General features: G+C 32.8%; 2 protein-coding genes across 2 annotated transcripts; one reads left to right on the top strand and one right to left on the bottom strand.

Annotated features, from left to right (window-relative positions):
• LOC111420702 (syntaxin 8) lies at positions 1 to 1,198 on the bottom strand. The gene is made up of 5 exons (XM_023053741.2): positions 1,061 to 1,198; positions 817 to 1,008; positions 535 to 761; positions 384 to 476; positions 1 to 329 (listed from the first exon to the last, which is right to left on the bottom strand). Exons 1-5 carry the CDS (start codon positions 1,090 to 1,092, stop codon positions 169 to 171), a joined length of 705 nt encoding a protein of 234 aa, XP_022909509.1. The 5' UTR covers positions 1,093 to 1,198; the 3' UTR covers positions 1 to 168.
• Positions 1,199 to 7,955: 6,757 nt separating this feature from the next.
• Positions 7,956 to 14,574, top strand: LOC111420704 (nurim homolog). The gene is made up of 3 exons (XM_023053743.2): positions 7,956 to 8,204; positions 8,252 to 8,726; positions 14,362 to 14,574. The coding sequence occupies exons 1-3, from the start codon at positions 8,063 to 8,065 to the stop codon at positions 14,483 to 14,485; spliced, it is 741 nt and encodes a 246-aa protein (XP_022909511.1). The 5' UTR covers positions 7,956 to 8,062; the 3' UTR covers positions 14,486 to 14,574.
• The last annotated feature ends 3 nt before the right edge of the window (positions 14,575 to 14,577 follow it).

Genomic DNA, 14,577 nt, shown 5'->3' with positions numbered 1-14,577 from the left:
TTTCATTAAGTGAAATTCGCTTATATAATATATTCTTTGCACTAAATCAGTTAGATAACAAAATAAGCTAAAATTATTAAAAAAATCTTTTTTAAGATATATTTTACGATTACCTTATTGAAATAATATATATATAATTAATTACAGAGATTAATAAGATAAAAATAATTAAATACAAACAACAGTAACAATGCTTATAAATAACAATACAATTACAACCCAATAAACGCATGTGTTATCCTTACGATCAACTGCAGCTACATTACGAGTTTCTGTACCTAATCTAACATCCGTTCTATCAATGTGCGACCCCAAATCTTCGATAATATCTAAAAAATCAATTTTTATTTCAACTCAACACTTTAAAACACAAAAAAACTCACCATGATGCAAATCAACTTCTGTACTTATTGTATTAGCAATGTTTTTTTGTCGTGCTAATATATTTGATAAATTTTCCAATCCCTTATTTTGTTCTAAATCAAATTTAACAAGAATTAAAATTAATAAGAACAAAATTTTCAGTCAAATTACCTTCCAACATAGTTTTTTGGTCAGTTTTTAATTCACCAACAGTTTTTTCAGTTGAACTAGCCCCTAAAAGTTGCTCATCATCCGATCCCCAAGTGGAAGCTCCTAATAAATTAATTCTATCTCGATTAAAACTCCTGTTATCATCGTCAAACACTTTTTGCATTTTTATGTACTCCGATGCTAATAATTCCACATTTCTATTACGCCTTTCTTTTTCACTAAACGTACTAAAAATAACATAACAAATAAAATCGTAATTTAACGAATAAAAGTGTTTATAACATAGTTTTTAAATCAATCACTTCGAGTTTTCCCCGTAACTCATTAACTTCGTTATTAAACTGTTTTAATCGAATCCTAATGTTTGCTGAGAGACTTGCGAATTTATCGGAGGATTTAGTCAGGGTTTGTCTTAGTGATAATTGCTCCATGATATCTCTTCGTAGTTTTTCGCATGATTCATATTCCAATAACCTTAAAAAAGAAATTATTTATTTTGATGGTTATAAATGATTGATTGATTTACCAAGGGTCGTCTCCTAAATTTAATAACGCCATGATTTTAAAATATTTAATTAAAATATAAAATTAATCAACAATCACTTTGTTTTTGATAAAAATTGATTAGAATTGTGTTTTGAGGTTAATTTGACGTAAATGTCAAAAAAAACGCCATCTATTCAAGGTCCGTTGAGTAAACATATTATTTATACAGTGTATTTCACTTAAGAAGCAATATACAAAAATGTAAAAGAAAAAAGAGGAAATAAAATTAAAAACAAATTAAAATATAAAGCGAAATATTAATATTAACGGTTATAATTTTATTATTGTTAGGTTATCTAACTTGACTCTGTTACCATGGTGATAAGATCCAAATATTGCAGGTGCTTGTCAAAATTGAAATTGAATTTAAGTTTTTTTTAAGGAAAAAGTTTTATTTAATTGGTTTAAAAGGCTGTATTTAACTCAAAATTGGTTTATCTAGGGAGTTATAAACAAGGTAAGTGGATTAAATCAAAAAAAGATATTTTTAATTTATTTCTCTTAATTAGAATCGGTTTAAATTAATTACAATTAACGAATTTGTTATGAATGCGAGATAATCGTAAAGAATTCGAATTGTTTTAAAATTAATAAAAATTAGGTTCGAATTGGTAAAAAAATATTTTTAGGTTATCCAACTAGACTCGGTTACCATGGTGATTAAGATCCAAATATTGCGGTTGCTTGTCAAAATTGAAGTTGAATTTAAGTTTTTTTAATGAAAAACACATAATTAATTAGATTTAAAGGTTGTATTTAATTCAAAATGGGTAAATGGATGAAATTATAAGCAAGGTAAGTGGATTAAATCAAAAAAAAATTTTTTTTAAATCAATTAAAATGTACAAGAATTTAGGGTTAAATAACAATTAAAACTAGACCTAACACTAGACCTAGAACTAAAAAGTTTTAGGTTTAGCCGGACGTCTTAGACAAGAACTTACCCGAATATTTCTAGTTTTAGATCTAGTGTTAGTTCTAGTTTTACACTAGCACTATGACTAGAACTAACATAAGACCTAGAAACAGTCGGGTTTAGTTGTAAAAAAAACGTTCAGTTGTCAATGTCAACTTTAATTTTATTATATTCGTAATCTTCATAAAATAACCTTTAAAATGAGTCCAAACTCGACATATTTAACTTTAATATTAATGGAAATACAATCACTTCCGGTTTGAAACGTCAACATCAATTTTGACATATTTGACATCTTCATTAAAAAACCTTTAAAATGAGTCCAAAGATGACGCACTTATTTCAAAAAACAAAAAAGTTAGAATAAAAAACGTTAAACCCGAAGTTAGCAACAATGCAGGTAGCAATTTAATTTTTAAATATTAATACCAACCTTAATTTTTTATTTTTTTTTATTATATTTTTGTTTTTGTGACAAATATTAAGACATTTTATAAAAATTAAGAATATGTCAAAATGACATTGACATTTCAAATCGGAAGTCGCTTATATCTCGAATAATATTGGAATTAAACGTATCATGTTTGGGCTCATTTTAAAGGATTTTTCACGACGATTACAAATATGTCAAAATTGACGTTGACATTTGTAACCGACAATTGACCATAACTTCATTAATATTGAAGATAAATATGTCGTGTTTGTACAGGGTGTCCCAATTTCGATGTCCGCATAGGCTATCTCCGAAACTAAAAGAGATAGAAAAAAAGTAGCTTACATGTCATGATCTCGTTTTTCGAGAAAATGCTAATGCCGAAAACTCCGAACAGCTATCGTCTTTTGTTTTCGCCCTATAGGCAAAAACTGAAAATTTTGCGAATACGACATTCGCAAATATCTCACTTATTATCAAAGATGGAGTATTATAAATAAAACATTATATGGGCAACTTTTTACGAAGAATTCAGTGGCGTAGGTAGAATTTTTTTCCCATCTTTTATTTTCGAGATTTTAGACGTAACTTTATTTTTTTAAATGGAAACCATAGTTGGCTATGACTTAAAATAATTTGTTATTTTCTTCTGATAAGAAATATATATAGTTTGTGGGGTATATTTCTTATAGTTATTGAATAATTAACAAAAATTCATTTTGTTCCATCTAAATCTAATGTATGTATTTAAAAGTTAATGTTGCTATGGTGATAACCATACCATGAGGGAAAGCATTGTTTCCAATTATTGCCAAAGTTTGTAGCAAGGACAGCAGAATCTAACAGGACTGCTATATCCATTGTATTTTTGTAGTCGACTACGGGTTGGTTGCCCGCACTCTACGTCACACTATTTGCCACGCCTGATAACTGTCTATGTTTTTAGAGGTTATATGATAGACATTAATACGTCTAAAAACATAAAACTTCAAAACTAATATGAATACGTCTAGGATATAACCTCTAAAAACACACAGCAAACGCATAGACTATAACAACAGCTAGGCGTGGAAAATGGTGTGACGTAGTTTGCTGGTAGGCTGTCACAACAATGGATGTAGCAGTCCTGTTAGATTCTACTGTCCTTGAGTTTGTAGTAGTATTTAAAAATTCACTAACAACTCTGGCATTATGTGCTGGTGCTTCGTCATATTGAAAATGTATCAATTGAGACATATTTAGTGGCAAATTGTCGTCCAAAGGCTCAATGTGCTGCCTTAATATATTGAGGTATTTCCCTGAGTTTAAGTTTTTATGGTAGACACTATATGCCAAAATTCTATTATCTAAAAGGGCACACCATACATTGAACCCCAATCTTCTTTGAACACTCAGAGACTTCATCGGTCCAGATTACATTTTGAACAAACAGCAGATTATTTAATTTTTTTAAATATCATCTACAAAATTCTAATCTTCGATTGACATCTCCGGCACGTAGATAATGAGTTAGCCCCGCTTTGTATGGTTTATACTTATTTTTCTTTCATATTCGGGAGCAGCGTCTTTTGGGTTAGACGTCTTGTTGCAATTTCTCTTGCAGGTCATTTTGGTATGTTTTTGTAGTGGTTTGGGGAAGGACCAAATATCTATTAAATTTTCTGCTGACCGGCTGAAGGTTCGTACGTGCGGTTGTCTTCTTTCTGGATATCTTGTGAAATAAAATTCCGCGGCTAACGTCGCATTGTTATCTGATAACATATAGCATTCTATCATGTTACATTTTTCATAATTTTCGAAATTCATTGTAAAGTTTTATTCAGTTTTGTTATACTTTGACACTTAACACACTGGTGCATAATGCCAGCACATAATGCCAGAGTTGATATCGAATTTTTAAATACAAACTTTGGCAATTATTTGATACATTATGTTCCATCATAGTATGTATGGTTATCACCATAGTAACATTAACTTTTAAATACATACATTAGTTTTAGACAGAACAAAATGAATCTTTGTTAATTATTCAATAACCATAAGAAATATACCCTACAAACTATATATATTTGTTATCAGAAGAAAATAACAAATTATTTTAAGTCAAAGCCAACTATGGTTTCCATTTAAAAAAATAAAGTTACGTCTAAAATCTCGAAAATAAAAGATGGGAAAAAAATTCTACCTACGCCACTGAATTCTTCGTAAAAAGTTGCCCATATAATGTTTTATTTATAATACTCCATCTTTGATAATAAGTGAGATATTTGCGAATGTCGTTTTCGCAAAATTTTCAGTTTTTGCCGATAGGGCGAAAACAAAAGACGATAGCTGTTCGGAGTTTTCGGCATTAACATTTTCTCAAAAAACGAGATCATGACATGTAAGCTACTTTTTTCCTATCTCTTTTAGTTTCGGAGATAGCCTATGCGGACATCGAAATTGGGACACCCTGTACTCATTTTAAAGGATTTTTAATGAAGATTACAAATATAATAATAATAATAAACAAGTTTACTGTTTACAAAAACCAGCATACATATTCGTAAAAGTACAAAACTTACATATTATATAAATTTATGTACAAAAGGTGATGTTCGATAGTCTCCTATCGTTCTTCCACAAATATGTCAAAATTGAGGTTGACATTTTAAATTTGAAGTTAGTTATCATATAATAGACAAGTGGACAACTTCATGATGTTCTTTCATGTTGTATTCTTTTATTAAAAAAACCTTTAAAATGAGTCTAAACATGATGTTGCTAGATATCACTATGTTGTATATTTTTATTGCACTAAAAGTAGAACTAACACTAGACCTAATTCTATATCTAGTGTTCGGAATTCCAGGTACTTCGAGGTACTTGACGATCTCGGATATTTAGATTCATGTTATTAGTTAAATTTTCTTAACAAACAGATCTATATATATAATCTAGAAAGCGTATGTGGTGGTGGTGGGGGTAATCAGAAAGTCAGACATGTTGGATGTACCGACCTGAACTTAGCTATAGTTTCAAGTCTGTATTGTACCTACAATTATAACCTCACAATTCTCCTAAACATATTGTTATTTTTATTAAAATTTGATTTTTGTTGAAAGTTTTCGAATTCTTTTCGTTTCACATATGTTACTTATAATTTGATAGGTTGGACGATTATTTACAACAGTCCATAAAATGTTTCTGGTTATTTAACTTGGAATTAACAATTGAAGACCTCGGTATAAGAAGGGGGCAACTCCTTCTGTTGATAAATGGAGCTACTCCCTTCTTGCAACGAGGTCTTCAATTGAAGTTCAAGTAAAGTTTATTGTTGAAGAGTTGTGAGGCGCGCCTTTATGCGTTCAACATCTTTCAGAAACGCCGATTCTAGACAGGAAGTTGTTGCTCCTCCGCTCTTCCGTGACGTCATCCGCCCGATGTAAAAGGATGCTTGGGGGAAAAAAAAAGGGCTTGGGGGAAAAATAGGTTGGTAGCTAGATCCGGTGACTTTTTAAAAAAGTAGCAGTCTACCTGGCTGGTAGTGGAACTAATCCACTACCAACCACTAGGTGGCGCGTTACTTTTTTTTAAAAGTCACCAGATCTGGTTACTTCTCTAATACCAACCTTTTTTTCTCCTCCGCCTTAGGTTGGTACCCTTTCCTATCCTTTTACATTGGGTTGATAACGTCACGGAGGAGCGGAGGAGCAACTTCCTATCTAGAATCGGCGTTTCTATACTACTATACTATACTATACGACTGTTCAGTTTTTTTAAATAAACTAACAATTATTTATAAGCAAAGGTTAACGTGATCAATCGGAATTGATTTAAATATTTTCTTCTTAGTTTATGTTAATTATAAGGGTTATGGCTAAAAATTATTAAGTTCTTAAAATATTATATAATTAATAATTATTTATCAATAAAAAATTAATGTTTTGTTTTGGTTATTATTTTCTGTCTTTTCAGTTTATAATAATGTAAATTCTTGCATAAGTATACAGTGTGTCCCCGAATAGGTGAAACGACTCTTATAAAAGGTAAATTTTTTTCGATATTAATTGTCATTTTTTGGGGTTTAGCCCTGTTTGATTAAAGACTAATTTTAAACATATTTTCAATTTTTTAAAAACAAGTGAGCCTTGACAGTGAAAGAAAATTTTTTTTTATGGCAGGTAAAGTACCTTTTCTGTTTACAGTACGTGAAAATGTTACTAAGAAGTTTTGTTCAGATTGAAAAACTATGGCCATATGCAAATTTTCGGATTGATCGGCCTACTTTGAAAAATCCATATCAAACAATTTTATTTTTAACAAAGACTGCCATGGAAAAACAAAATTGCTTTCCTGTCACTGTTAATCTGTCAAACTGTAATTTTGTAAATTTATAGTGTTTTTCAAATACAATGTTAACATTAGAGGAAAAAGTTTACGTGATTCAGTGTTATGGAACCGGGGAAACCCCGATAAATGTGGTTATTGCTTTATTTAGTGGAAAATGTCCAAATACTGGAATTAAAAGAAGTACTTGTTGGCGTTTAATCAAAAGATTTCTTACAGCAGGAAGTATTCACTCTAAGAAAAAAAAATCATGATGAAACTGATTAACTGTTAGTTATAATTAACTGTTTTCTTTGAGGGCGAACACACACTTAATTTTTTGTGAATATTTTAAGAACGGTTTGTTTATTTTTTCCGAATAATCTGAATCTCAAAACAAAAAATCGTAAATTATTAAATTGACGAAAATAAAAAAAATGAGTTTTATCAAAGTAGGCCGATGATTCCGAAAATTTGCATATGGCCATAACTTTTCATTCTGAATAAAATTTTTGAGTAACATTTTACCATACTGTAAATAGAAAAGGTACTTTACCTGATACACAAGAAGTTTTCGCTTCAGTGTCAACAGTCACTTGTTTTTAAAAATATTAAAATATGTTCAAAATTAGTCTTTAATCAAGCAGGGCTGAACCCCAAAAAATGACAATTAATATCAAAAAAATTTTACATTTTATAAGAGTCGTTTCACCTATCCGGGGACACACTGTATATAAGAATTTCGAATTTCCCGCTAAGTTGGTAATCTAACATGGCGACCTTTCTGGCTTCATTTTAGGCGTGGTGGGGACAACAGCATAAGCACTCTAGATTATAAGACCTGAATGACCAATACTCAACGGACCTTGACCATGTATTATTATTTTTATGAAATGTATTATAATTATTTAAATTAATAATTATTATTTTCCAATAAATAATAAATATAAAAATTAAATTTGAATTAAAATTTAAGTTTCTAATAAATAATTTAAATTTAATAAAAGAGGCGCGCCATCTATTAAAAACCTCATAAAATTATTATCAACTCAACCAAAACCTAATAAAGCGAATATAGAAAATTAAACTTAAATTAATATTAAAATTAAATTTTAATTTATTTTATAACCATAATAATTATAATTTAATCATGAAATTCTTTTTGTAATTAATTTTTATTTAATGTGAATCATCAACGTGAATATAGAAATGAATATTGTTTACTTTTATTTTAGGTTAAGGTTATGTCATCCTAATTTTTGAGGTTATTTTTTTTTGGAAATTTAAGAAATTAAAACTAATTATAGCCATAAAACGTTGGAAAAATGAGTTTTAATTTAATAAAGAATGGTTTTAACGTTTTATTCGCTACCGTAACATTTTTAACAACGTTTTACACTATGGCCCATTTTACGTTCTTTTTATCGAATCCGAATTATTTCACTCCAAATGAAACTCATATTCAAGGTGGTATTATTTATAATCGTTATATTGAATTAATTTTTATTTTTTAGATGATTTATTCACGATAATTCGAAATTTATTTATCGATACCATTCTAATATCGACGTTTATTCTACAACATTCTTTAATGGCACATAAAAGTTTTAAGGAATTCCTATTAAAGTACAAAATAGAAAGTTTACAACGATGCATTTACGTTTTAGCAACATCGATAAGTGTACAATTGTTATTGGTTTTTTGGAAAATCATTCCGAGCGTTTCTTTATGGAGTTATAAGTTTAATAATGATCCAATTTGGTGGATTTATCTTATTGTACATACGTTTGGGTGGATGTTGATTTATGTTTGTAGTATTCTTATGGATATTGGAGAGCTTCTTGGGTTTAAACAAGTTTATTATGGGATTAATAATCTCGGAGATCCCTTTAACCATAAATCACAACGTTTACAAAAGCTTTATAGACATATGAGACATCCAGGATTTCTTATTTTAATCATAATATTTTGGGGAGTTCCCGTTATGAGGTTATTAAATTATTTATATACTCTATTTTTTAATTTGGAGGAGTAAAATGAAAAGTCACATTTACACTGTAATTTTTCAAAGCCATTTTTTGGCGGGAGTTTTAAAACCAGAGAGAATTTTAAGTAAACTTTAGTTAGGAATTTATATACTTATTTCTTTAAACATAATAAAAACCAGGGCATACCTAAAGTCCCTAGAATATCAAAGTACCGCGGTTCATGAAGCCTGTGTATTCGAAATATTCGAGTCAAAATGGCGGATTGACAGCTTGTCAGTGCACTTATTTAGAAATATAATGCCGTCTTGTTGCCTTTGGAGTTGCAAAAATAGCAGTAAGAAGGGCTTTCGACTCTTCAGAGAAAAGAAAGGAAATTTTGCGTAATTTTATCAACATAACGACATAGTTTTTAATTTCCCGCTTAACTTTCAAGCCAAAATGGCGGTAAACCGCGGTACTTTGATAATGTAACGATTTTGGACGTACTTATTTACTTTGTCGCACATAAAACGCATCATGTCAATATAATTTGACACTAAAACCTCGATGTAACGGATTAATACACTACAAGTATACAATAATCTAACGCTGAATAACAAATAAAACTAGACTAATACTAGAACTAGAAACATTCTGTACCTCCTCTTAAGATGGCTGGTAGATAGGGCTAGTTCAAGGTTTATATATAAAAGGTTGTCTAGGTTCGTACGCAACCATACTGCGTATTACGTCACACGTGGAAAATAATACCGCCAAGCAATTCAAATTAAACAAATGCATGGAGCACCACATGGCCATGAGGTTGCGTGCGCAATCTGTAATCGCTTACGTCACGAAACACTCCTGCTCTTGCCCCTCGCCCTCAAACTAAAATCAAAGTATTGGAGTATAGGAATTTAGACAACCTTTAATATATAAACCTTGGGGCTAGTTAGCATAAAATATCGCTATGTTGCATATTTTTACCTGTTATAGTATCGGGTTTAGCCCGTTTAGCGGGTTAGGAATGTTTTTCTTCGAGGTCTTGTGTTAGTTCTAGTTTTGCACTAGAATTAACTTGCGTAAACTTGTAGGAATTCTTGCATGTTAAGATGATCGTGTACCATCAACATGAATTGATAATCCAGGTTTTAGCGTTCCTAAGCTTCCTACTAAAACTGTGAAAATTAATGAAGATAATAGAAGTCCTGCATATTAGATGGTTGTAAACTCTGCTAGTTTTCTGAAAATAGTGATTATTCTCTTTTAAGTATTGTTTGATTATTTTCAACAATACCTACTTTTTTGTAGCAGTATTGAACCTGAAGGCAGAATCAGTTTTTAGTCCATTTCAAGCAGAAGTTTACATTTTTTTTCCAGTATAGCTTTGTTCTAATAATATTTAATCATCTGCAAGCAGTATTTAGACTATTTCAAGCAGTATTTAGCCATCTATAGGAAGTATCTACCTTTTCCCAACAATAGTTAACCTTGTGCTAGCAGTTTCTACACTATTTCAAGTTATATCTAGGCTTCTATAAGCAGTATCTATCTTCTGCAATTAGTTTTAGTCTTCTAAAACCAGTGTATAGTTATCCATATGTGGTATTTGTCTTCTGCCAACAATATTTAATGTTCTGCAAACAGTTTCTATACCATTTCAAGCAATAATTAGGCTTCTGTAGGTAGTATCTGTCTTCTGTAATCAGTTTTTAGTCTTTCGCAAACAGTGTTTAGTTTTCTATATGCTGTATCTGTGTTTATCACTTGTTTTACACTAGTACTACCACTAGAACTAACACAAAACCTAGAACTAGAACCATTTAGCTTTAGCCGTCTTGAGAGACGTGCGGCTAAAAACGAATGTTTCTAGTTCTTGGTCTAGTTTTAGTTATAGTAGCAGAAGTAGATAGCGCTAGTTTGCATAAGGTATTACTATGTTGTATATTTTTATTGAACTAAAACTAGAACTAACACTAGAATGTTTCTAGACGTCCGGCAACATCTCGAATTTTCCTAATGTAATTTTTGTATAAAACTGACCAATAGCAACCTTTCTTTTTGGCGCTTTTATTTAAAAAACACTCTGAGAGGTGGTGGGATTCCGAAGGAATGGAAAGTGGAGGTAAGTTGCCTAGTATATAAAAAGGGTAATAAGGGAATTGTAGATAGCTATAGGGGAATTAACCTACTACACTCGGCATAGAAGGTATACACGAAGATACTGTTGGGAAGACTGGAGGAGGAGATGGAGTTGGGGGGAATTTTGCCGGATGGTCAGGCAGGCTTTCGGAAGGAAAAGGGACCAATCGACAACGTGTATGTGCTGAAGCATCTGGCAGATAGAGAGCTGGATAAGAAGGGAGGGAAATAGTACGCCCTGTTTTTAGATATGAAGGAGGCTTTTGATAAGGTGAACAGGGGGAAGTTGTTGGAGATGGGGAGGAGGGGGATCACGGAACACCTAATTGCGAGAGTGAAGGAAATATACATGTAGACTAGGGTCTACTATATACAAGTCTGTTTGCATTGTATACGTGAGACTTGGAATATAGACTGGGGAAGGGGCAGATGGGAGGATTGGTGGTGGGAGGTAGAAAGGTGCATATATTAGCATACGCGGATGACATCGTGGTCATGGCGAGAGAGGCGGTGGAGATGAAGGATATGATAAAGACATTGGAAAGATATTTTAGGGGGAAGGGGTTGGAAGTGAATGTGGGGAGGATAAAGATGATGAAGTTGTGTAAGGGTGGGAGAAAAAGAACAAATTTGGAGATAGGAGGGAAAGGAGGTTAGGGAGTATACTTACCTGGGGTATGTGTTTAGAGAAGATAACAGGGAGGGGTCGGCTATGGCAAAAAAGGCGAATAAGGTGATGGGACAAGTGAGTTGTTTGGTTTCAAATACCCTTAAGTCTAAATTTTTCCATTTTGAGAAAACGGCAAAAAAGTATTTTGGGATGATTTTGGCGTTATTAATTCAAACATAATTTATTTGTTATTAGAAGACTTACTGAAGTTTCAAAAATTCTATAACCACGTCTTTTGAAATAGATATAAAAATCACAAAGTGGATTTAAAAATGGTGTTTGGTTGCGTTTGCTACCAAACTGTGGATTAAGGCTCATTTGAATCTGAACAAAATGGATTAGGCATAAATTGAAAGTGAATCAAATCTCTTTGTAGCTAATAACAGGAAACTTTATTTTTTGAAAGATATGTTATTTAAAAACTGTACTTAAAAAACTCTTAAACACTAACATCAGGTATATTTTCGGTTGATTCACATAAACTAGGCTCTTCGTCCCCACTGTCTTCTCGGGAATCGCCAGGAATATTATTGTTCTGAAATTTTCCCAACACATCTCTATAATAAGCCAAATCTTCTACCGCTCTCCAGTTCTTTCCATAATGTTTGCTTAACAAGTTATTTACACCTGTCATTTTCAGATCTTTTGGTTTCACTCCGGTAGGAATTTCTTTTGGCTGGATATTTATGGCGGTTTGGTTTTTCCTAAAAACTCCTTTGAATGTTCCGGTGTCCGAACGGTAAGATAACTCAGCTCGAATGGTGATGGCGTTTTTGTTGCCACGTCGTATAATATATCTCTTACATTGGTTAAATTTAAAATGCCACTGAGACACGGGCTTAAGGATTTTTTGACCAGCACCTTTCCAATTACTATCGGGAACATCTTTTCCAAGTTTAAAAACAGTAGCATGTTCTTGAAAAATATTTATGTATTCTTCTGGCATTACAATTTCTTCTTTCTTTCTTATTTCTTTTTCGATAGTAGCAAAAATCCTGTCAGGTGGAATGTAGGAGTGCCCAACCACTGGGAATACCAGCTCGATTGTTCTAATAGAACTGCTTATACTGCTTAGCCATTTGAACAACATACATATCATAATGATATTTTTATTTTGGCCGCCGCATCCATCGGCGACCAATCGAAGTGTATCTATTCCCTCTAATTTACTATTGTTTAAAGTGTAAAAGACGCAGCTTGCGATTTCGTTGGCGCCCTTGGCATATTCATCTTCAGTCCACGTGAAAATTTTAACATTATCTTTTGTTAACGGAGCATGTGAGTGCCCCACTACGGTAGTGAAGTTGTAAATGTACAATTGTCTACTATAATAGGTACTTTGATCTGGTATTTTGGGCAATACCAAGTTTTTCTGACAATCAAAAGAAATTGTCAGAAGGCCGTCCCGTTTCTCTTTTAGCTGCTCAAAAAATGCTTTGGCCGAGCTTATGTTAAGCTTAAGCTGAGCTTATGTATTCGGTATTCTGTAGTTAGCACTGTTTTAATAGATGCAACCTTTTCATTTTTAATTTTTTCCCGGAGTTCAAGACACTTAGAGCAAACATCGGTGCTAGGAGATCCAAAGCCGATGTTGAAGGAAGAATTCAAAATAAATCGAAAGTAGCTCTCTTTAATATCTAAAGGCTGTCTATTTGATTTGAATTTTTAAGGGATTCGCGCGTTTTTTAATACAAATCATTGAGTATTTTATAGAAAACAACTTTTTCTAACAGATGGCGTATATATCTCATTTTTGCCCAAAAATGGATTTAGGGGATATTGAAACCAGACAACTCAAGTATAGGGTTGGGGGGAGAGAGTCTTTGGAAGGAATGTGACAACGAGGAAGATTATGTTTGAAGGTCTGGTTAGCAGTGTGATGATGTATGAGGCAGAAGTATGGAGATGGAGGAAGCTGGGAATGCTGGAGGTCGTGCAAGCTAGAGATGGGTGCTTGGGGTGGCGAGAGAAACACCGGGGTATATAGTGAGGGAAGAGGTAAAGGTGGATAAGGTCAGAGTGGAGGCGGGCAGGAGGGCAGTGAAATATGAAGAAAGAATAGAAGGGAGGTCAAACTGCGGGATCTTGGGGGAGTGTTGGAGGGAAAGGTCAGATATTCGGTAACTGAGATAAATAGTAGACGAAGGGTGGGTAGACAGATGTGGAGGGAGTTGAGAGATAGGGACCGAGATGTGCAGAGACAGGAAAGAAGGACACAAATAAAAGAGGGAAGGTATAACGAAAGGTATAGGGACATAATTACGGAGGGGCTGCCTAGATACTTGTTGGAAAAAGTTGGTGGCGAGGTTTCGTTGTGGAAACGAGGAGAGAGCTAACAGATACTGGATGGCCGATGAGGAGAGGTGGTGTAGGCTGTGCAGGGAGGAATAGGAAATGTTGGAGTATATTCATTTTGTGGATCCTTGTTATCAAGGGCATCTTGTTATATTCCTTGTTGGAGTATAGGTTGAAAGGGTGCAGTGAGTTGAGGGAGGAGGAGATGGAGCGAGGACAGATCTAGGGAGAGGGGGGAGAGGGGAAGCGATGAATAAGAGGGGTTGTGGGGGTGAGGAGACAAAGGGATGGTGGTGGCGCGGAAGAATAGGGGTTTTGTGTGGATAGTGGGGGGTTTAGATAGGAAGCAGATTGTGGGAGAGGTGGATGAGGGAGTGATTGGGCCGAGGAGCCCAGGGTGTGGAAATGGAGGAGGAGGGTAGAGGGGGCAAATAGTATTATAAATGATGTAAAAATTGTATACAATAAAACTCTTAACTTAAAAAACACTCCTCCGAATTAAAAAATAGAGTATACTTATTATATAATTATCTAACTTTTTTATTTTTAGTTTGGATAGGATTTTATTATCAACAATGTTATCTCTTTACATGTACATTGCATTTAGAACGGATGTTAGCGATTATGAGTATCAACGCCAACAGTATTTAAGAAAAATTGATCATTTACGCTAAATTTTTGTGGGAAATTTAAATCTAATGAATTAACTAATGCAGCTTTATTATGTTATTTTCTTTTTATAATAATAAATTAATAAACTTTTTGA

This window comes from Onthophagus taurus, chromosome 1 (genome assembly GCF_036711975.1).
Source record: "Onthophagus taurus isolate NC chromosome 1, IU_Otau_3.0, whole genome shotgun sequence".
Classification (NCBI taxonomy): Eukaryota; Metazoa; Arthropoda; class Insecta; order Coleoptera; family Scarabaeidae; genus Onthophagus; species Onthophagus taurus.
Note: the sequence above shows the minus strand (reverse complement) of the source record. Positions and strands in the feature narration are given on the sequence as shown.